Source organism: Pan paniscus, chromosome 13 (genome assembly GCF_029289425.2).
Source record: "Pan paniscus chromosome 13, NHGRI_mPanPan1-v2.0_pri, whole genome shotgun sequence".
Taxonomy (NCBI): Eukaryota; Metazoa; Chordata; class Mammalia; order Primates; family Hominidae; genus Pan; species Pan paniscus.
The window spans coordinates 55302570-55326629 of NC_073262.2; the positions used below are offsets into that span (position 1 = coordinate 55302570).

A 24060-nucleotide genomic window follows, 5' to 3' on the forward strand; every position below is an offset into this window, starting at 1 on the left:
CTATCCTGAGCTTGGTCAAGGGGGCGTTGTGAGGGCCAGAGAAAGCCATTCAGGAACAGTCAGCCCCTGGTTACTCATGAGTAGATTATTCCATGCTTTGCAGATTTTTAATCCCAGTCTGATTTGTATCCAAGTCTGATTTAGGGCCCTTTTGTCTATTGTTAGCTGATACGTGTATCTAAGAGTTACAAATGAATGTTAAAATAAAAGGAAGGAAAACATGCACCACCAGAACACCCTCAGGAGATTCCAGAGTCAGCATTCTGGGTCATTTCTGCTCTGTTTCTTTCCACCTGCAGGGAAAATTGAGTTAGCTGCATTTATTAAATGGAAAGAACTTCATTACCAACAACAATAGCTAGAATATATTACATGCATTACTAGCATACAACTAATAATTAATGGGACTTTATAGGTTCTGGCTGAGTTCCAAAGAATTCCCATTCATATGAGTATCTTTTTTTCTCTTTATCCTCAGTTTGCCAATCTGATGCTACTAAGTATGAATGTTATGTGAAGATAAACTCTTGACCTTGGACTTTATTGCAGGAAATCTACAAAGATGCAAATACTCAAGTTCACACATTAAGAAAAATGGTCAAAGAAAAAGAAGAAGCAATTCAAAGACAGTCTACCCTGGAAAAAAAGATTCATGAGCTAGAGAAACAAGGGACCATTAAAATTCAGAAGAAAGGGGATGGGGATATCGCCATACTGCCAGTTGTGGCTTCTGGCACATTGTCCATGGGGTCAGAAGTGGTAGCAGGTAACTCTGTGGGACCCACAATGGGGGCCGCTTCCTCAGGACCCTTGCCCCCTCCTCCACCACCACTGCCTCCCTCATCAGACACACCTGAAACAGGTAAGAAGCCTTGGCAGGAGGACTGAGGAAGTTTTGGAATATTTGTATTTCTTCTTTTGCCAACTGTCCACTTCTGTCCTTTGTCCGTTTTTGTTGGCATGTTCTTTAAGAATTGGTTTTCTTGAGTAGTTCTTAACTGTTTACATTTTGAGATTAAATTTATAAATCCTCATTTCACGTATGTTGAAATATTTTTCCCATTTGTCAATGAGGACATTTTTTGGTTTTTGAAAACAGTCCTTTGTCCTTTTAAGTGTATTGTTTTCAGATGGCTTTATATGCACATGGCTTATTGCAGGAAAGCCATTCCCGTATTTTCAAAGTCCATCTGTTTCTTTTTTCTTTGCTAGTGCAAAATGGTCCAGTAACACCACCTATGCCACCGCCGCCGCCGCCACCCCCTCCTCCACCTCCTCCTCCCCCACCGCCCCCTCCGCCTCCTCCTCTCCCAGGCCCTGCAGCTGAGACTGTACCAGCTCCTCCCTTAGCACCTCCCCTTCCCTCTGCACCTCCGCTGCCTGGAACATCGTCACCCACAGTGGTTTTCAACTCAGGATTAGCAGGTAAGAGCACAGAATTCAAACCCAGGTACTCATATCAGAAATGCTGTCTTATCTCGGAGAGTTGAAGCTATTCTTTCAAAGTCCAGGTCTCTTGCAATGATGTGTATCTCTTCCTAGTATAAGAAATTCCTGCTGATGTAGCCGATAGAGGGAACATCATCACGCATGGGAGGCACTTTGCTCTGAGTAGTCTTTGTCACAACCACACCCCACAATGGGAGGTTCTGATCTCCTACACCATCTTCCTGCCTTCCACTGGCCCCACCGAGAGAATGGAAGAGAGACAAGCTACCTGCTTGAGGATCAGTGCATTTTTGTGGGTTCAGCAGATACTTTCTGGACATCTGTAGTATTCAAAGCTCAGTATTAGGCACAGACATTGAGTGCTTCTGGATCTTTTTTTTTTTAAATGGTATTTTTGATGTCATCTATAAAAGGGAAACATGCTTTTATGTGTAATTGCCTGACGTAGGCTTCCAGGCATGTCTTCTGAGCATTCGAGAACATCAGAATTTGCTAGAGTGGATTTAAACTTCAAGGAGGAAGTGCTGCCAACAGCCGTATTATCATGCCTTAAAATGCTGCCAAATAATTCATGTCCTCTTGCCAACCAGAAGATAGAAAACAGCATCCTCACCTCACCAGAAATAAAATGGGAGGTAGGGGTTAGAGCAGGAGGAAGAGTCACTCTAATGCCTTGAAATCTAAGCTCTTTGTTTTGACTCACGGAAACAAAGATGATGCTACCAGCCGTTTTCCCAGTCCTGAAGTGTTTCCCTGGCATCTGGAATTGCTCTAAGCTTTGCCATCCCTGTGACGTGGGGTAATTCTGCCTCCTCATTTACTTCAGCCTGTTCATGAGGTTTCTTATTTACAATAAAGAACTACCACTCTAATAGCCTCCATTTCCAAGGCTGTGATAGTTCTCAGAGCCTTTTGCCCAAAGTCTAAAAGCCAGTCTTAGCTGTAAAGATTTCCCAATCTCCATCCCTTCCAGGATCCCATCTGCAGCTCTGCCAGCTGGTCATCGGGGCTCATTCATCCCAATGACTGGAGCCCTTTTGGATGCCCCAGAGTCACCTAGAATAAATTCACTCCACATCAAATCCATGGTTTTACTTCCACCCCGACTTCTATATAAAACTGTCAGGGAAACAAGATTCCAGTTCACAGTAAGGTCCACAGTAAATCGGTGACTTATTTCTACCCTTCAAGATCTTCCCCGTCTACCACTTTCTTCTAGAACTTTTATTACTTCTGAAGGAGAAAAGTTGGAGCAGAGTCATCGTGGAACTGATGGACTATGGAATATAAACAGACAAACAAGAAACCTCATATCAAGCCCCGGGAATTTGTTCCATCACCAGGCTGTTGTCAGTAACTGGGTGTGGAAACCCATTATCGTCCCGTGCACCTGGCCACCCTGATTAGGCACTCTTGGTAGCCCCCAAGGCGCACTTGCTGTGAGAAGTGTCTGCTGTGGTATCTCATTTGGGGCTGCTTCCTTTGTCTCTGACAAACGCTGATGTGTGATTTAGCACCCACTTCCACGCACCTGAGCACTAACATAGACCTCAGAACCGCCTTAGCCGAGTGAGAGCCCAGAGGCTGAGATGTGTCTAGAGCTTCCTTCCAAGGGGCCATGTCCTGTGTGATTGATCTATTTATTAATTGTTTTGCTTGGGTTCTTCCCACTACTTGATTTTAAAAATGTGTTGGCTCTGTCAATTGCCTCAATATTTTAAGGTGTAGAGCTCTGTGCTTGGCTGATAACCAACTGCTTTTAGGGTTTGCTATACTTGGAAGTGGTCCCTGTTGTGGCTCATGCAATTTAGAGGACTGTAGGTGGAAATACAGGAACTCTTTATTTCCATAAGTGTCCACTAAATGATTGTGAGGGATGTCTTGGAAGCATTATAAGATCCTTATGAGTCTTTGATAGCTCGAGATCAGGCAATTTCTACAAGGCCTTTAATCTTTCTTTATTATTCATCCTTATTTAGACTGTTAATACTTAGTGATTGAAGCCCATTTGGTGAGATGTTTTGCTAGTGTGTTCAGTAACTCTCTCTCTCACTCTGGAACCAAGAGGCCAGACAGAATCAGGATGCCCAGTAGAATGAAGAGACAGAGTTGAGCTAATATTCTGAAGCCTCCTGGGAAGTCAGAAACCTATGACATCACTTGGCCTCTGGATCCACAGGCAACACGAGGGTCTTATCTCTTCAATGGGCAGGTGTGTTCTTGGAGACCAAGACAGAAGACCAAGAGGAGAGCCCCATAGTTTATCTAGTTGAGAGTTTTCTTTGTATTTTATAGAGAAAATAGTAGTAGTGTGAAATATGCATTTGAAGAATAAGGCTTCCTTCCTCTCAAGTCTGTGATAGAACAACCTGGCTCCCTTTCCCCCGGTAGGTCACCTGAGACAGGCTGCTGAGCAGGTGGAACCTTTGCCGTCTGTCTGGGAGGATGTGCTCGGATCCTCACAATGCGAATTTGGACTTTGGTTGATTGTTTTTCATGTAAAAATTATTCCTATCCTATGGAATGCCTAGCACAGTTCAGTATTGCTGTTTGGTACCACTACGATGAAATAATTTTTTTCTTCCCTCTTCTAAAAAGGATAATTTTAAAAATGAAATAGTTGAGTCTTGGAGGCAGGCCTGAATGGAAATGAATTTTTGGCTCTGTGCCGCCTCGTGAAATGTGTCCAAGAAGCATGAAATTCTATGCTGAGTGCGTGAACTGCTGAGCCGCTTGACTCTAACCATATCTAATTTTTTTTGTATTTTCTCTGTTCTTTCTGCTTCCACAAAAGATGGGCCAATCAAGCTTTTCTGTAGGTTGCTCCTCACTGAGTGTGTTGAGTATTTGCCATGTGTTTCTGTTGGTCACACTGTGCCTTGACATCTTTCCACTCCATTTTGCTTTGATCCATTGCATTTTGACTTTGTGTCTGCGGGAAGTCTTGGTGGTGGCTGATGATGATGATTCCAGGTTTGCCCACACATTCTAGTTGAACCTACATAAGAGACTATTGTCCTTGAAGCAGACATCCTGGATTCACATGCCCTCTTCCATTTCCTCTGAGAAAAGGTGTTTTTTTTTTCTTCTTCTTCTTTTAATTTTTATATTTGTATCTGAGGCTTCAACTCTAAGAACAAAAAAAAGGTGCCAGGTGCCCCTTTTCCATTCCCTCCCTCATGCTGGTCTCTGGCCCACTCCAGGGAGCACTCACCTGCCTTTAGCCCGAGCCATGGGGACACAGTGTGTCCAGTGGTCACCTATGTGCTTTCCTCCTCTTCCCACTCCCACCCTGGTTAAAGCCAGGAAAACCTTTCCAAGGAGGAGAACTTTCTTGCCTGTGTTCTGATCTCAGGCTTATTCCTGACCTTGCTAAATAGTTAGAAGGGTGGTTGCAAATGGCAAACTTCTAGCAAGCGTCATGAGCCTACCATGTCTGTGGGAGGAAGGTAGGAAGCCATTGGCACCAACCTGTCACCTCAGGTTATGAAAAGACTCCTCTGCAGCCCTTCTGCTGCTCCCCAGATCCCTAACATTGCCGAAGTGCCAGAGGCAGTGCTAGGGCAAGTGCTAGAGGAAAGTCTGTTCCTTTGTCCCATCGAGAACATCCGTTTTCCTGGGTAGCGTAGACAAAATGCTGTATGGCGAGGAATCTGACACTGTGGCGTAGTGGGGACAAAGGTGTCATGTTCGGTGGTGGAGAGGCCTGGTTTGGCTAAAGCTGTGTCTGTTTTTCTGCATGCTTTTGTGTGGATTTATCAGATGACATTCCTGCTGTTTAAATGGCCTTTGTAACTCTGGAGGAATGAGAGGCACTGTCTGTCTCAGTTAACGCCAACTGAGGCAGGCAGGCAGGCAGCCAGCTACAAGCTTAGTCGTGTGTTGCTTTTATTTTGTTCTGCACTGAAGCGCTGAAGTTCTCCTCCCTGTCTTGCTAATAATGACAAATAGTGAAGCTCCCAAGTAGTGTGGTAGGCTACCCAGAACAGACTAACGAAGCTGAATGTGTATGGCTAAATGGTTTGGGAAGACTTCTTTATGATATATAATAGATAAATATAATTTTAAATGGATTACCTTTTTTGGCATATTCCCTCACAGTGAGAGGAGTTGGCACTCGCCATAGTCCCTTAAAGATACATCCCATTCTCTCTATTAAGAGGTTTTCAGTATTTTTAATGAGTGTGTAGATACCTCCTAGTCAAACACAGCTGACTCCTGGGAAGAACTTGCTTTTCAAAAAGAAGGGCAAGGGACTGTGGCTATTTCTGAGTCTGAGAATCCATACAATTCCTTCCCTTCCCTTCCCTTCCCTTCCTTCCTTCCTTCCTTCCTTCCTTCCTTCCTTCCTTCCTTCCTTCCTTCTTCCCTCCCTCCCTCCCATCTCAAAAAAGAGGAGTTTCCTCCCTTCCTCCCTTCCTTCCTCTTTTTTGAGATGGAGTTTCGCTCTTGTTGCCCAGGCTAGAGTGCTATGGCGTGATCTCGGTGCACTGCAACCTCTGCCTCCCGGGTTCAAGCGATTCTCCTGCCTCAGCCTTCCGAGTAGCTAGGATTATAGGTGCACACCACCACAACTGGCTAATTTGTGTATTTTTAGTAGAGACAGGGTTTCACCATGTTGGCTAGGCTGGTCTTGAACTCCTGACCTCAGGTGATCCACCTGCCTTGGCCTCCCAAAGTGCTAGGACTTTGAGCCACCACGCCCAGCAATTTCTTTTCCTTCCCCGCCCGCCCCTTTTATTTATTTAAGACAGAGTCTTGGTCTTTATGTACCCCTTTTTTCGCTCTGTTGTCTTAAACATTTTCTTAGGCTGGGCAAGATGGCTCACGCCTGTAATCCCAGCACTCTGGGAGGCCGAGTGGGGAAGCTCACTTGAGTTCAGGAGTTTGAGACCAGCCTGGGCAACATGTGAAACTCTGTCTCTACAATAAATATAAAAATCAGCCAGGCATGGTGGCACACAGCTGTGGTTCCAGCTACTTGGAGGCTGAGGTGGGAGGATTGCCCGAGCCTGGGAGGTCACGGCTGCAGCGAGCCATGATTGCGGCACTGCACTGCAGCCCGGGTGACAGAGCAAGACCTCAAAAACCTATTTTTCTTATTTAGGCCATTCATATCCCTTAGTCTGCTTGAAATAACCCAGCAGCCAATATATCTTCATTATCGGAATCACCCACAGGAAGTCAGCCTTCATGACGTTGTACTTCTGGTAGTCTAGTCAGCCACTATCTGCAGTCCCTGATCCACTTCTAAGGTTTGTTTGTAAACATGTGGTCTGCAACCAAGAATTTAGGATGTCCAAATATGGCAAGTTTTTGCCCTCTCTGCTATCTAGTAACATGAGTAATAATCTTTGCTCTCCAACACTTTTTATTTGTCCCAACCATTGTCCTAATATTGTAACTGTAATGCAGCAAATTAGTTGCCTGAGTTAAAAGAAAAAAAAAAATCAACCCTTGGCCCTTAAGACATCTTTTAATACAATGATGTGTTAGTCAACCAAATGATGACCTCAAATGGCTCTGGCCAAGGCCATGTGTGTTGTTTTCCAGCTTTAAAAACCTACTTGCGCGCCTCTTGCCAACCTTCCTCCAGTGTCAAAGTGTCATCTGCAAGGACTGTTGTCTGATTGTTCCTGAGGGTCGTAGGCTTTTGGTGGGATCTTAATTCCATTCTCTTTGACGTCTTTAGCTGTGAAAATTAAGAAGCCAATCAAGACGAAGTTCAGAATGCCAGTGTTTAACTGGGTTGCTCTGAAGCCCAATCAGATCAATGGCACAGTCTTCAATGAAATTGATGATGAGCGAATTCTGGAGGTATTTTTCTCATTGGTTAGAAACTAGAGGTGCACTCTGTGCAGCAAAGCCAGCATGAGTGTTCTGTTAACCTGGAAGTGTCAGAGATAAAGTACTAGTGTTTTAAGTCCCCTGATGTAAAGAAGAAACATGTATGTAATATTGGAGAATAACATTTGACACTGTTTTGTAAGGTGGCTCTAAAACTGTTTAAAGAGTTATGTTAAATTGGAATAAATGCTTTTGAGCATCTTTAGTGTATGCCACAGAATATAGATCTGACATAATAATTCCTTCCCTTAATTGAGAGAAAGACATAAAAACTTTTGGACTGCAAGTGAACTCAATTATCACACTCACTGCCTTATTTGATGGATAATTTTAATCTGTGGCAGCTGTCTATGCAAGCTAATTATTGAAAAGTAATTGAATTAGTGGGTTAGAATCGGTAGTCTAATGTTCACTTATTTTTTTATTTTATTTTTAAATTATTATTATTATTATTTTTTGAGACGGAGTCTCACTCTGTCGCCCAGGCTGGAATGCAGTGGCGCAATCTCGGCTCACTGCAACCTCTTCCTCCTAGGTTCAAGCAATTCTCTGGCTTAGCCTCCCAAGTAGCTGGGATTACAGGCACACACTACCATGTGTGGCTATTCTTTGTGTTTTTAGTAGAGAGCGCATTTCATCATGTTGGCCAGGCTGGTCTCAAACTCCTGACCTTAAATGATCCACCCGCCTTGGCCTCCCAAAGTGCTGGGATTACAGGCATAAGCCACCACATCCAACCTATGTTCACTTTTGTGTATGTGCCAGAAGTTGTACTATAACAAAAACAAGAAAAATAGAGCAAGCCATGGCCAAAGACAAGTGCTTAATAGAAAAAGTAACGTTTTTGCTTAAGAAACTAACTGGTGGCTTCCGGACTTCATTTTTAAATATAATCCAATTTTCCATGGTCATTCCTCTCTATCTTAGGATTTAAATGTGGATGAATTTGAGGAAATATTCAAGACAAAAGCCCAAGGTCCTGCCATTGATCTTTCTTCAAGCAAACAGAAGATACCACAGAAGGGATCAAACAAAGTGACATTACTAGAAGCAAACAGGGCCAAAAATCTTGCCATAACTTTAAGGAAAGCTGGAAAGACTGCTGATGAAATATGTAAAGCTATTCATGTGTAAGTTCAGGAAAATTATATTCTAGTTAGTTTATGATAAAATGAAAATGAGAAAGTTATGAATTAGTAAATGACAAATATTTCAATAGTGAGACAAGACCTAAGATAAAAGCTGGAGCAGTTTTTGATATCCACACTTGAGAGATCCGAACTCTGTGTGTGCTACTTCAAAGTTGAATATGATGCCAACACGAAAGAGGTGGACCAGAAATCACCCTGGGGAGTGTTGTATTAGAACAAGTAACTAATTGTTTTAGAAGAATAACATCTGGATTGTGACATCATTTATTATCTGGGTCTACTCTCTTATGCGGGCCTCCAGCAATGCTTACATAAAAGGAAAGTTGAGCTGAGCATGGCAGATGTTAAGAAAAGGTAGAAAATGTCAGTTTTCTCTGGAGTATCTGGATTTTATCTAGATTTGTTGAATACAAATTTGATGGCATTTGTGGAATGATACAGTTCAATGCCAGATGCAAATATGATACAGATGCATATTTTAATTTATAACAACAGGAATGTGAATTGTTTTGCTTTTAGTACTTTCAGGACATTTTAAACAAAGTTCATTTTTTTACTCTTGAACTGCATAGAAGGCATTGGTTTTACTCCTCTATTAGAAGAATCCTTCTATTCTTCTTGTGGTCATGGTGACTTTCAAATATGATGAAGACATTATTAAATGTTTTAGGAACTAATTATTTATAAATTGATTATCTTATACATTTTGGTTAGAGGCTTCGAGGTGTAAATGACCCTAAGAAATCCTTTGTTCCAATTTTGTGTCCTCAACCAGGGTCATAATCTGGTAGTCCAGTGCCTCCTACAGTCTGTTCTGATTTCTGTCATTGAATCCTGAAGTGCAGCCTGGCTTTAAATCTTTATATATCTTGTTTGTCATGATGATTAAATGTAATTCTATTATTTAGCTGAACAAAGATTGTCCAGAGAATAATAGAGAATAGAGATTGTAACAAATACTTCATTTGTTCAAATTAAGCATATATCCAAAAAGAACTTCAAGGAATGTATGCACTTAACCTAAAACATTCAATAATACAGGCATTTGGATGCATTTTTTCCAAAGAAGAAAAAATACTACCAGACTATTGGTTTAATTGAAATATTTTACATAATTCACCAGATATTCTGTAATAATGTGTACAGTGTTAATCTCCTGAATTAGCTGTACTTCACAATGCCTGTCAACTATGTGCTTGAACCACGAAACCATCAGATGCTTTGGCCTTGGTTCTACCTCTTCCTATTTTCATTTACTCCTGATTCCAGAGGCTTAGAGCTATGCCAGTACCCTAAAAACTGAGGATGGCAGTTGTGACAAGGTCCACGTTTTCAGGAAGAACCAGTTAAGTTACCTGAGGCATAGTCAAGAACCAGCACCAGGGTGGGACTTCACAGGACAGCTGGAGAAATCTTAGACTCGTTGATTTGGTATTTGATGAGCTGTACCAGATGGATGATGGATGGATGAACCTAAAAAGATGGATTAACTTGAAAAGGGGGTAGGAGGTTTTTCTCTCTAATGCTAATCTCTCCACATCTGTCTTTAGATTTGACTTGAAGACACTGCCTGTAGACTTTGTGGAATGCTTGATGCGGTTCCTGCCAACTGAGAATGAAGTGAAAGTGCTTCGGCTCTACGAGCGGGAAAGGAAGCCTCTGGAAAACTTGTCAGATGAAGATCGGTTCATGATGCAGTTTAGTAAAATCGAGAGGCTCATGCAGAAGATGACCATCATGGCCTTCATTGGGAACTTTGCTGAAAGCATTCAGATGCTGACTCCTGTGAGTGGACTGACTCTGGCAGGGGAGGGGGTCCAAAGAAATGTGGAATCATTATTTTTTAAAGTCTCTCCCAGAATCGTACTGAGTGTGATGGGTTCTAAAGACTCCTTCCCAGAACTTTCTAAATTGCATTTTTATTTCAACCATCTTTTCCACATTATGTATGCAAAGTAAATTTAAAAGATGGGGAATGTTCATATTCCATATTGCCATTCTTCCAAAAGAATGCCATTTTTTGTGTCTACAGATGTTCTCTAGATTTCAAAAGGACAGGGGACAAAGAAACTTAGTTCTTTTCTCAAACTTGGTTCCTCTCTGAAGATACTAGTTTTCTGGCAGTGTTGGCAAGACTGAAAATAAGACTTTCATTTCTAAAAATGTTGCCTCATCTTTAGTGAGCAGACTTACAAGCTTTTGCTGAAAGCTTTATATTTACCACAAGAGTTTTCTTTCTTGAAAGTTTGTTATAATAAACTGTGGTGATATAGACATAATAGCCAACCATCTCTCATTCCCTTGTGTTAATCTGGTGGAGATTTATGAATATCATAAACTTCAGTTCTCTCCCAATTCTGTTTCTAAATAGACTTTGTTACTGATTATAGTAGTCAGTTCTTTCCCAATTCTGTTTCTAGATAAATTTGTTGGTTTCTGCTTATAGTAGTATGTCTGTTGAAAACATGTTCTGAGAACTTCTGGAGGGTGTTATATTCCCCTCCCTTTTTTTTCATTTTTGATGCCTCCTCCATTGATTTAAAAATATTAATTGTATGACATGATTAGAGGTGGTGGGCAGGAAATTGAGTTCTACCAGAAGAAGCTGTGGACTCTTAACTCTGAGTCTTAGTGGTTATAGATTGGTTACAGATTTTGTGATAAGCAAGTTCCTATGTTACTTGCTATTGTGAACAGTTTCAGTAAAGATCGTGCATGTAACAATATTACCTGAGACCTAGCAAGACAATTAAATTTGTTATACTTAGAAAAAGTAGACTCTCACCATGAAGACTGTATGCTCTAAATGCAGGCCTGTTTTCTTCTGTGTTAATATTTACTTGCCAATTAGTTTCCCATTTTTAACATGTCTTTTTTTCCCCTTTTTCTTTCTTTGATTGGAATCTAGCAACTACATGCGATTATAGCAGCATCTGTCTCTATAAAGTCGTCCCAAAAACTCAAGAAAATTCTGGAGGCAAGTGCAGTTTTTCTCGTAGGTATGAAGGACTACTTCAGCTGCGTTCAGTGCCTGATGTGCTGTACTGATGGGCTTCTGTTTTCACCTTCTTTTGCAGATCATCTTAGCCCTTGGAAACTACATGAATAGCAGTAAAAGAGGAGCAGTTTATGGATTTAAACTTCAGAGTTTAGATCTGGTGAGTGGACTAAAAGAAATTTGAGAGCTGTTTGAAGGACAGATGGCTGGCAGAGATGAAGTTAGGGTGGTGGAGGATGTTTTGATGAATATTTTCTGCTATGGGAGGATCAACTGGTACTAATTTTCTGGAACACCATTTGACAGAGCGCACATAGAACCTATAATCACTCATACCCTTTGACTCAGTATTTCCATTTCTAGGAATTTTTTCTCAAGTGTCTGAATTTTGAATCCTGTATTTTATTTATAATTGCAAATTAACAATCTAAAGGTCTAACTGTGGGAATGATTAAATGTGCTGTAACACTAGTTAATACAGTGAACTATTATTCTTCCACCGTTAACATACTGATGAAGAGTGTCCCAAGAAAGATTTGTGTTTAGAAAAGAAAGCAGGGTATGCTTTGCATGTACAGTTGAATCTCAGCTAAGTAAACTATGTGGGGAGAAAGACTGAATGGAAATAGGTTAAAATATTAGCAGAGGTTGGATGGAATCAGGGAATTTTTTCAAACTGCTTTTTGTAAGTACTTTTCTATATTTTCTTAAATTTTTGTTGTTGCATGCAGGGTGCTGTAATTTTCAGAGTCACCTAACTAATGTGAACAAGACTAGAGAAAATCCTCCGTGGACTCCCTCCAGACTGTGCAGGCCTAATGTGATTGTCACATGAGAAGGCTGGGCAGTGGATTGAGTCCCCCGACCAGGGAGCTAGTTATTTAATAAGGAGTGTCTAGTCAGTCACAGTTCTGGCCTCCAGCAGATCATGATCAGTTAAGCATGTCTGTTTCAGGTCTTCACAGGCTAGGAAATAAGGGAGGGCCTGAGCTAAATGTAAAAACTGGAGCATAGGAGCCCTGCTGTGTAGGAGGCACCTGCATGCACCTGCTGGCTGTACATCCCCATTTCTCCTCCGGCTCTTTACTTTGAAGAGCACTAAAATTAGAGCCGTCCTGCTTTTAAGGCAAGGAAGGTGGGATAGCAGATGCAGGGCTGGGAGAGTTCATGTAAGTCCAGTAATCAGTGTCCCCCTTATCCATGGGGGCTGTGATCCAAGACCCCCAGTGGATGCCTGAAACCTCAGATAGTACTGAATCCTATATATACATTGTTTTTTTTCTAGAGATGCATATCTGTTATAAAGTTGAATTTATAAATTAGGCACAGTGAGAGATTCACAATAACTAAAAAATAAAATAGCCCAGGCCTGGTGGCTCACACCTATAATCCCAGCACTTTGGGAGGCTGAGGCGGGCGGATCACCTGAGGTCAGGAATTTGAGAGCAGCCTGGCCAACATGGCGAAACCCTGTCTCTACTAAAAATAGGAAAATTAGCTGGGCTAATTTTTGGGTCACGGGCACCTGTAATCCCAGCTACTCGGGAGGCTGAGGCAGGAGAATCGCTTGAACCCGGGAGGTGGAGTTTGTAGTGAGCCAAGATTGTGCCACTGCACTCCACCCTGGGCGACAGAGCGAGACTCCATCTCAAAAAAAAAAAAAAAAAAAAAAGAGCAGTTAAATAAAACACGTTACTTGAACACAAACACTGCAATAGGCGGCAGTTAACCTGATAACCCAGATGGCTACTAAGTGATTAATGGCAGGTAATGATTACAGCGTGGATCCACTTGACAAAGGGGTGATTCTCAGTCTAGGGTGGATGGGAATGGCACGTGCGAGGTTTTATCATGCTGCTCAGAGTGGTGTGCAATTCAAATCTGATGAATTGTTTATTTCTGGAATTTTCCACTTAGTATTTTTGGATACTTGAAACCTGTGGGTTTCCTGAAACCATGGGAAGTAAACCTGTGGGTAAATAGGAACTACTGTAGAGGAAAGCTGCGAATCATTCTTAGGTGCTTAGAGTCATTCCTATAGTTAAGCATGTGTCCTGGTTGGAAAGTCCTTGAGCCAGTTAAGCATCAATGGACTGGTTCACTAAGGAACAAATGGAATCCTGACCCTCCTCTGGGAATGCTCCAGCCTGTTGGGCGACTGTTACTCAGTTAGTGACTCTGGGTGGGAAATCGTCACCTGAGGGGTAGGTCTCTTGTTACCCTTTACTCTTGTACCTAACCCATGTTCCCTTTTGTTTTCAGCTCTTAGATACAAAGTCAACAGACAGAAAGCAAACACTGTTGCACTATATATCCAATGTGGTGAAAGAAAAATATCACCAAGTGTCCCTGTTTTATAATGAGCTTCATTATGTGGAAAAAGCTGCTGCAGGTACTTGATTTCAGCTATTACCGTTCGTCTTGGGTATTTAATGCCTTTAATTGTGGTGGAGCCATTCCCTGCTTAAACACTTTTCAGAACCCATTTAAAAAGCCAAGGCTAAGAAGTCAGACACACTGAGCTGGAACACATCGGCCGTGGTGTTGTCCACCCCTGAGAGCTGAAGAGCACATGGGTGTAAAGGTGATCTCTGTGTCCTTTCTGTAAGACACAGGCCACTGAGCGTCATGTCCCTTCCCTCTTTTATTCACTGCCCTTTTTATTCTGCTGCTGTTGTATGAAATGTGAGAATGAGAATCTGAGAATCATCACCCAACAAACACTTTTAATTTGATTTTGTGCCATTCTACTTGCTCAAGTGTGGTAGTTGTAAACATTTTGCCTTTGCCTGGACACTAGTTAAATTATTAGCACTTCTTGGTTGCTACTTTGCTAAGACAGGTATAAATTTTCTCATTTAAGTCATCTGTGACTCTAAGATAGCTGGGATGTACAAGGTAATAGTATCTCCATTATTATAGGTGAGAAAATTGAGATTTTTCGAGGTTAAATGTCTTGCCCAAAGTCACATGAGTAGAAAGTGATAGAAACAGGACTAGAAACCTGGTCTTACTTCTCATGAAGTGTATTATCCAATGTACCATGTTCCCTCAAAAGCATATTCGATTAGCAAAAGGAATGATATGCAGATTGACCTTACAGTCATTTATAGGCTGTGATTCTCAAATTGTGATATCGAACCATAAGCAGCCAGTGTTTATTATAAATTCAGATTCCTGTGGGGTACCTCAGGCATCTGGAATTTTGGAGGGTGAGGCCTTCTCTAACTCAGCCATGGTAAATGGCTGCTGCTTCTGTGTTCTCACTAAAGAACACTCTGGTCTACCCTCTCCTACAAGATTTCTCATACTGTATTACAACAATTTGCATGTCCATTGCAATCTGTGCGCTTCTTTTTTTTTTTTTTTTTTAGACAGGGTCTTGCTCTGTGGCCCATGCTACAGTGCAGTGACATGATCACAGCTCACTGCAGTCCTGACCTCCCAGGCTGAAACGATCCTCCCACCTCAGCCTCCTGAGGAGCTGGGACCACAGGCACACACCACTATGCCCAGCTAATTTTTAAAATTTTTGTAGAGATGGGGTCTCCGTGTTGCCTAGGCTGGTCTTGAATTCCTGGGCTCAAGTGATCCTCTCGCCTCAGCCTCCTAAAGTGCCGGGAGTACAGGTGTGAGTTACCATGCCTGGCCAATCTGTGCACTTCTTAAGGGTATATCAGGTTTTATTTATCTTTCTATTTCTCTCAGCCCCTGAAAATTGGATGTTGGAAATAAATGAATGAACAAGTGAACAAATGAATGAATGAGGTGATGCACTGTTACGGGGATAAATGCTGCAGAAGCTGTGGTGGAGACTGAGAGGCAGATGGAGATGACTCTCTGACTATGAAGAACTATATGACGCAGGCTGGGTAGACCTAGAGCGAGTTCGGGGCTCACTTAGACAGTAGGCAGAATTTCTGTTCTGACCAAATGATTTTCCTCCTTTTAAGTTTCCCTTTGCCTAAATTAGTTATTACACCTCACAATTCTAATTAAGAAAAATGTTAAAAAGCTATTATAATTTCTACCTGACCAATGGGTACTAATTCATTTTGTTTGGTGCAAATGGTGTCATTTGAAAAACATCGGTGGGGAAAATGGGAGACTGGGTTGCTCCCTGGCAGAACTGTTCTTTCTGTTTGCTCTCTGGTGCCCAGGTTGCCCGACACAGATTCTGTATGCCTTCACTCATGTGTTCACTCACTCCTTCATTTATCCAGTGAACACCTTTGAGTGCCCTCCATGTACTTGGCACTATCATAAGTATTAGAGAATCAAGGATGATAAGACAGTGTGAGTCTACTGAGGGAAAAACCTACTGCACTGTTTTAGTAGGTTGGTGCAAAAGCAATTGTGATTTTGGACCGTGAATTATCAATCATTATAACTAGGCTCAAACATATCTTTATTATGGCCGGGTGTGGTAGCTCATGTGATCCTAGCACTTTGGGAGGCTGAGGCGGGCGGATCACTTGAGGTCAGGAGTTTGAGACCAGCGTGGCCAACATAGCGAAACCCTGTCTCTACTAAAAATACAAAAATTAGCTGGGCATGGTGGCACATGCCTGTACTCCCAGCTACTTGGGAGGCTGAGGCAGGAGAATTGCTTGAACCCGGGAGGCAGAGGTTGTAGTGAGCTGAGACTGTACCACTTCACTCCAGCCTGGGTGAAAAGAGCGAGACTCCGTCTCAAAAACAAACAAATAAAATACATCTTTAGTAATCAAAATAGGAACCATTAAGATCAACACATTTTTGCCAATGAGAAATAAGTCTGTTTATTCCTGTAGTGAAAAAAATCTGTGCTTCTAGATTCAACAACTCTTGGAAAGCATTTTCCGCATCCTGCTGGTTGTGGAAGCATTTTCCCTGCAAAAAGTTGTCGAGATGCTTGAAAAAGTGGTAGTCGGTTGGCAAGAGGTCAGGTGAATATGGCGGATGAGGCAAAGCTTCGTAGCCCAATTTGTTCAACTTTTCAAGCGTTGGTTGTGCAATGTGCAGTTGGGTGTTGTCGTGGAGAACTGGACCCTTTCTCTTGACCAATGCTAGCTACAGGCGTTGCTGTTTGGGGTGCATCTCATTGATTTGCTGAGCATACTTCTCAGATGTCATGGTTTCGCTGGGATTCAGAAAGCTGTAGTGGATCAGACCAGCAGCAGACCACCAAATGGTGACCATGACCTTTTTTTTTTTGGTGCAAGTTTGGCTTTGGGAAGTGCTTTGGAGCTTCTTCTTGGTCCAACCACTGAGCTGGTCATTGCTGATTCTCATATAAAATCCATTTTTTGTTGCATGTCATAATCTGATTGAGAAATGGTTCGTTGTTGTGTAGAAGAGGAGAAGATGACACTTGAAAGCAACGATTTTTTAAAACGTTTTCTCTCAGCTTATAAGGCACCCACTTACCAAGCTTTTTCACCTTTCAAATTTGCTTTAAAAGACTGTAGAATGGTTGATGTTGAGTTCTTCAGCAGCTTCTTGTGTGGTTCCAAGAGGATCAACTTCGATGATTGCTGTCAGTTGGCCATTGTCAACTTCTGATGGCCAGCCACTAAGCTCTTCATCTTCAAGGCTCTCGTGTCCTTTGCAAAACTTCTTGAACCACCAAATGCATTGCCAAATGCATTGTTGATGTTGCGAGTTGTCTTCACTGCTTTACAACCCGTTTTGAACTCAAATAAGAAAATTGCTTGAATTTGCTTTTTGTCTAACGTCATTTCCGTAGTCTAAAATAAATACAAACAGCAAGTTAATACGTCATTAGCAAAAAAAGTGAGAAGTGTGCATTAAAATGATGTATAACATAACCACATTGATTTAAGAATGTATTCCAATATCAAACAGCAGATTTCAGCAAATACTGCAGTTACTTTTGCACCAATAATTTGTCCACGTGCAGAGTTGAGTCAGGCAAGGGGGCCCAGAGCTGGTACCCGACGTCCTAAAGAAGCTGCTCAGGAGGCTGTGGGGGAGTGCCTGCCCCGGGAGGGGCCACACTGCAGACAGAAAGGTTCACACTAAACCTTGCTGAATAGGGAGGGGTTGTTAGCTGTGCAAGGCTGCTTTGGGTCCTAGTAATCAATACAACCTATGGTCAACAGACAAAAGGCTGCCCCCTGCTGGAGAGTCAGAGAAATGCAAAAAGAGTTGAAAATGTTAGGCAGAGGCTAAAAGATAATAGGCTAGACAGTGGCTCATGTCCGTAATCCCAACACTTTGGAAAGTCAGGGCAGGAGTTTGAAGGTGCAGTGAGCTATGATGGAACCACTGCACTCCAGCCTGGATGACATTGTGAAACCTTGTCTCTAAAACACACAAAACCTTAGGCTTGCTGCAGATAAGGACCTCTGAGCCTACGGGCCCACCCATAGGCTATTCTTGTAAGAGAAATGGAATAGTTTTGTGCAAGTGTGGGATTTAGAGTCCACATTTGTTACCTGAACTCCTCTGCCACTTACTAGCAGTGTGACCAAGGGCAGGCCACAGAACCTCTTTATGCTGCTTTTGCTCATTGACAAAATGAGCTAATGATGCAAATGAACTAGTGCATGCAAAGAGTGTAATGTAGTGCTTATAATGCTTCTTTGCATTAAAAGATCTCTGTGCCAAAAGCTGGAAGCTAGGTTTAGGGCCCTTCAGTAAGCCTAAGAATCTCCTGAGAACTTGGACCAGCAGCCAGATTCGCTGTGGTTGTGACTTCCCCGTTGAGTTTCACTGGGATGTTCTTTCTCTGCTTTAGTCTCCCTTGAGAATGTTTTGCTGGATGTCAAGGAGCTCCAGAGGGGAATGGACTTGACCAAGAGAGAGTACACCATGCATGACCATAACACGCTGCTGAAGGAGTTCATCCTCAACAATGAGGGGAAGCTGAAGAAGCTGCAGGATGATGCCAAGATCGCACAGGCAAGTATCGGTGCCCCTGAAACCTGTGAAGAGGCTGCATCCATTAAAGCTGCCTGTGGTGCAGGCCCTGTATTTGGGGAGAAATGTTCCATTTCCCTCTGTTTGTGGAGGGTAGCTTTCTTGTGTAACTATTATTTATTACGGGGGGACCATTCCCAGGGTTATTCTTGGAAGGGCCCCGTCCTCATTGTCCTTTTCTAATCTGGGGCTCTTTACCCTGTCCCCTCCCCCTCCCCTTTCACTTCAATACTCACTCCAGTGTGGGTGCTGTATTCAGTTCAGCCCACATGCGTCAGGCCTGTGCTCGGCAAAGCAGTGTTTCCTGTGTATTGGGTTTCTGTAGATCTTGTCCTTGAAAATCTTACACTATACTGGGGGTTGCTGATAGATAGGCAGGCCTGCAAAACAGAATGAACAGTACGCTATCAGAAGAGGCAGAGGCAAAGTTGGGGGATGGGGACTCAGAAAGCAGATTCAGTGGAAGGGCCTCTGGTTTGGGGCAATCTTGTATCATGGAAGAGTTCAGGCAGAGACTGAGTGTCCCCTGTGTGAGGCTGTCATAGGGAGTGTTGAAGCAAGGAAGTGGAATTTAGGGTCAGAGTGACTAAGATCCCTTTTGACCTTGTTGGTTTTAAGGGGTTCTGCCACGGCCTTTGGAAACTCTTGTAAGAAAGGTTTCCTTGTTTTGTATGTGGGGTGTGTGCGTGTGCATGCATGCATGTATGCCTGTGTGTAGAAGTGGCAGGAGGTCCTGCAGATGAATTCCTGTGCCCCACTATTGCATTCCTCGGATTGCCTCTGCTGAGGTGTTTGGAGGAAACATGGAGGCGTTAGGCAATCTTGGGAGGTAAGGGAGGTGCAGCAACGCAAGGCCATGGGAGCCTCTGTCTCGTGGCTGCTGCTTTGCGTCAGCGTTCCCCCCAGAGCATCCAGTTCAAATGCCTAACTAATGAAACTCAAGAAAAATCTGCTTCTTCACAGGATGCCTTTGATGATGTTGTGAAGTATTTTGGAGAAAACCCCAAGACAACACCACCCTCTGTCTTCTTTCCTGTCTTTGTCCGGTTTGTGAAAGCATATAAGGTATATGTTAAGGCCCTCCTTGCCCTTATTTCTCAAGCAATTGCCCTCCTTGAGATGTGTCTGAGTCCCAGCTCTCTGCAGAGGCCTCCCAGTTCCTGTGGACAGCAGATCTGGGTGGCATTCACGAGATAGCAGTCCCTAGCTCTGTGGAGGCTGAGGGACATTATGGTCCCTTTCTCCACCTAGCCAGTCCTCTGCCTCAGCCAGAAAACAAAGCTCTTGGCAGCCCGCTTGGGGCAAGGGAGATGCTCAAAGACATTGCTGCCCCATTGACTGTTCACCTAGGCAGGGAAGGTGAAGGACTTGAAAATCCAGGCTTCTTGTGGAATTCTTTAATGGGTAGAAGTGAGCTGTGGGCTGTGGTGAAGGTGCATGATATAGCTGAAGTTAAGGAGAGCCTGCTTGTGTAAGTCATAGCACAGGGCTTAGGACCTCTTAGACCAGCATTTCTCTAGTATGGACTGAAGGATGGTGCTTTTAAGGATGGGCACTCTCTGTTTCTTTGTGTGGATCAGTAAGTGGCCCTTCCTTTAAATGGGAGGCCCTCTTGGACATAATCCAGGGCTGTGGTCTTGAAAAAGCCTATGACGCAAAGAGACATGTATCAGAAGAATTTGTCCATTTGAGAAATTACAAGAAGGCTGTTAGAAGATTTTAGCTGACCTTGGAAACACCTCAATCTATATCCTCCAGGCGTATCTGCATGTAGCACTGATAACATTGGTGGAGGTAGGAGGAATGTTTATTGCAGAGGGGAGGAGGGATGTGGCAGGGTTCTCCACACTTTTGAGAAGTCCTGTTGGAAATAGGGGGACACTTCCCTAACACCACTAGGGGCTGAAGGCTCTGGAAAATCATTATTGGGCCTTTTACTAAAACTCAAAAAGTCAAAATATTCTTAGCCCATCTTCCCTCAGCATGGCTTAATGTAGCAGTAGAGCTATAAGCTGCTGGTAGAAGGAACGTCTGTGGCAGTCAGGGTGAAAAGAAACACAGCACAAACTCCGTGTGCCAGACTCTGAGGATTTGCTCGTGATGAGAAGGCTGCGGGCCACCAACTGCTGCCGTCTGCAGTGCTTGGTAGCCCAAGCCCACTGGCTGGCTGTGTTTATGTGCTGTAGAGATAGTCTGCGATGGCCCTTGTCATGTGCTGTGCCATTTTTTTCACATAAAAACACGTAAGTCTAAGGTCAAAAGAGAAAATATATTTTAAAATCGGCTAAGACAGGTTGGGAAGTGGCTGGGGTTTGTCTCAAAGCCTGAGGCATCAGCAGGGATATGCGTGGAGCAGAGGAAAAAAGAAGCTGCCCTTGGTGGTCTGGGCTGTGTTGGAGGTCCCAGCCTGTCCATCAGCGTGCTCCTTCCACCTCACTGTTCCTCCCTGTGATTTTCACAGCTGATTCAGTGAAGCATGTGCCAGGCAGTGATGTGACTGCCAGGATGTTTTTCTTGCCCTATACGTGATGAATAGCCTCCTAGCCTGGCACTCACCTAGGGACTTTGTAGGCAGAGGTTGGGGATTTAGGACATCATTCCTCTCATATAGACCAAAATGAAAACAAAAGCAATGGAGACCCAAATGTAAACTTTATTACTGATAACAGCTGGGCTGGAGGATGTGGTGTCTGTGACCTTCTGCTTCAGCTGCAAATTAGGTAGATGACCTATCCATCAGTTCACAGCTTGACAACTAGAGGTCTCTTCGGGGAGGCCGGCTTCAAAAGAAAGAGTGCCCAAGAGGGCTGAGCTGAGGTGAGCCTATTCACTTTCTTCTAGATTCATCAGACTAGTCACACTGCCTTCCTTGGGAAGGAGTGAGGCATGGGAGAGTCCAAGAGTGTCATTCTGGTGAGGCCCTGAAAAGAAATGAGGGTTTTCCCCTAACAATAGGCAGAAGGCAGAAGAATCTTAGATCCTGCTATCAGAGGAGCTCTAGGTAGGCAGACTGTCTCTGAAAGGAAAACAAAATCACTGAGCACAGCTGCCAGGATGGTAGGTGCCCACCAGTGTGTGGGACAGAGACTAAGAGAAAGTTCAAACAGGGAGCGATCATGAGGAAAGGACTTCTGGATGAGTTGAATCTCAGCTCCCAGCTTTTAAAGAGATGTGACAGATAGCGAAGCCCAGAAGCAGAGCTAAATACAGGCATAAAGTGTAGTTCTTCTCAACCTTCCATTTATTGTAATTCTCAACTCACTAAGGATGCTTGAAGAATGACTTTAAAAAATCTTGGCTGCTCTCATTTCCATTAACATGATCTTTCTGGTTCTTTTGATTTACCCAGCAAGCAGAAGAGGAAAATGAGCTGAGGAAAAAGCAGGAACAAGCTCTCATGGAAAAACTCCTAGAGCAAGAAGCTCTGATGGAGCAGCAGGATCCAAAGGTAAGAAGTGCTGCACTCATGAGACAGGTCCGTGAGGAGAGGCTGAGAGGGCTCTTCAGAGCAAGCCATACGAAGGACCAGCAAGCCTGGTGTGCCCAGGATCCTGACCACTTCCTTCTGGTGCCTGGACACTTGGCAAATGGAAATATGCTCATTGATTACTTTGTTCTGCAACCACTGGAATGAGGTTAAGAGCATGTTTGTGTAGCATATCCAAGCGTATAGACATCTGGAACTTAGTTGGATGTACAGAGAGGCCACACCAGATGACCCAGTGACCAGAAGGCTTAGCATCCAGAGAAGGCTTTATGCAGATGCCCATTGGTGCTGGCCTTGATAGCTGGAGGGACTTGCTAGCAGGAATGGAGGGAACATTTCATGGAGGGCAACCTCGTTAGTAGGTAAAGAGCATAAAGGCTGGCAGTCCAAAGTTTTCTTCATTGTGATCCCTGGCAACACAGTTTAAGACATCTATGGTCATTACCAGTTGTCTCTTGTTGCCGTAGACTCCAGCCTTCTTGTTGCTGCCAGGTGAAGTTTTGTGTGTTCGCCAGTGAAAGTTTTTGTTTCCTTCCCAGAAGCTTGAGTTTTCTGCATTTGAGCAGAATGTGGGATGTGTGTGTGTTTTTGGCCGAAGCTGCTTATTAGTAACATAATGCTCAGGCACATTTTGGATTTTCACAAACTCCTAATGGGTGCTGGCCTCACTAATCTCTGCTCTTCTTTCTTCTCAGTCTCCTTCTCATAAATCAAAGAGGCAGCAGCAAGAGTTAATTGCAGAATTAAGAAGACGACAAGTTAAAGATAACAGACATGTATATGAGGGAAAAGATGGTGCCATTGAAGATATTATCACAGGTAAAAGATATTTCTTCACTGCGGCCCATGGAGATCCCACTGGCCTCACCTAGACTGGGATGCATGCAGATTTTGCAGCTTCTTTTGTCCAGGGTTGTCAAGTTCATTAGTTGACTTTATTCACACCCAGAGTGATGCAGAGAGGCTTTGAAGTCTATTTACAGCAGCATGTATACTGCCCCAATACTCTGCATTGGAACCCTGTAAGTTTCAGCAGAGCTCCTTCATTTAAAGGATTTCCATTGTTATTGATATGTCATCATGCTCCATTTTTTTTTTCCTCGTGGCCACACCTAGCCACCTGCCTGATTAATAAACAAACACCGTGGACAAGACCCATTCAGCAATGTACTAATAATCACAGTCCATGGATGCTCTTTAAGAGCCTCTTTACTCATTCAAAGTAACTGAAGTCAGTAGGTACTTTAATTTGGGTGAGCCAACAGGCTTCCAGCCCAGGGTTGGGAACTGGTTTTATCAGCCAAGAATTGTGTTAACCCAGCCTGGTTCTTGTCTGATTAAATTAGCATAATGCTATCTCCTCGAACCAATTCTCCCAAATTTCTGTACTTCCTTTTACAGATCAGAGTAATAACTTGGGCACTAGTAGGAGAGGCAGCAAGTGACTTTTCCTTCATGTCTGTTGCACATGAATGTTGCTTATAAGCTTCCAGATGCTTATAGCTTTTTATAATGGGACAGTCCAATAATATGCAGATGTACTGAAAATAGTATGATGAGGTCCCATGTATCCCTCATCCATTTCAACAATTACGAACTCATGGCCAATCTTGTTACATGTACACTCTACCTACCCCCATATCCAACCCTTGACAACCAAGACGTAGAATTTCACTTGGAAATATTTCAGTATGTATCTTCAAAAGATAAGGACTCTTAAAAAATAAAAACAAAAACATACTTTTCACCATTATCACATCTAAGAATCCCTTAATATCAAATATCTAGTCATTACTTCACATTTCCCCAACTGTCCTGATTTTTAAAAATAGAATTGCTAGACTCTTGATGTCTCATTTCTTCTTTTTTTTTTTTTTTGATGGAGTCTCATTCTGTTGCCCAGGCTGGAGTGCAGTGGCGCTATCTCAGCTCACTGCAAGCTTTGCCTCCTGGGTTCACACCATTCTTCTGCCTCAGCCTCCCAAGTAGCTGGGACTACAGGCGCCCGCCACCACGCCCGGATGATTTTTTGTATTTGTAGTAGAGATGGGGTTTCACCGTGTTAGCCAGGATGGGCTCGATCTCCTGACCTCGTGATCTGCCCGCCTCGGCCACCCAAAGTGCTGGGATTACAGGCGTGAGCCACCATGCCCAGCCTGTCTCATTTCTTGTTATAGCTTAGTGAACATTGTACATTGGGATCC

The 24060-nt window shown here is 43.2% G+C and overlaps 1 protein-coding gene across 10 annotated transcripts in view; it reads left to right on the forward strand.

Annotated features, from left to right (window-relative positions):
* FMNL2 (formin like 2) overlaps positions 1-24060 on the forward strand; it is a 313896-nt gene that overhangs the window by 282308 nt on the left and 7528 nt on the right. For 6 of the 10 annotated variants that reach the window (XM_008958138.4, XM_008958141.4, XM_008958137.4 and 3 more), the window contains 13 exons: positions 550-862; positions 1213-1425; positions 4244-4264; positions 7142-7266; positions 8224-8426; positions 9998-10232; positions 11356-11424; positions 11525-11605; positions 13708-13837; positions 18188-18351; positions 19333-19434; positions 21719-21817; positions 22552-22675. In XM_008958138.4, coding sequence (XP_008956386.1) covers positions 550-862; positions 1213-1425; positions 4244-4264; positions 7142-7266; positions 8224-8426; positions 9998-10232; positions 11356-11424; positions 11525-11605; positions 13708-13837; positions 18188-18351; positions 19333-19434; positions 21719-21817; positions 22552-22675 — 1879 coding nt within the window. The remainder of the gene's footprint in view (positions 1-549; positions 863-1212; positions 1426-4243; positions 4265-7141; positions 7267-8223; positions 8427-9997; positions 10233-11355; positions 11425-11524; positions 11606-13707; positions 13838-18187; positions 18352-19332; positions 19435-21718; positions 21818-22551; positions 22676-24060) is intronic. The other 4 variants (XM_008958142.4, XM_008958144.4, XM_003832724.6 and 1 more) reach the window with 1 other exon arrangement.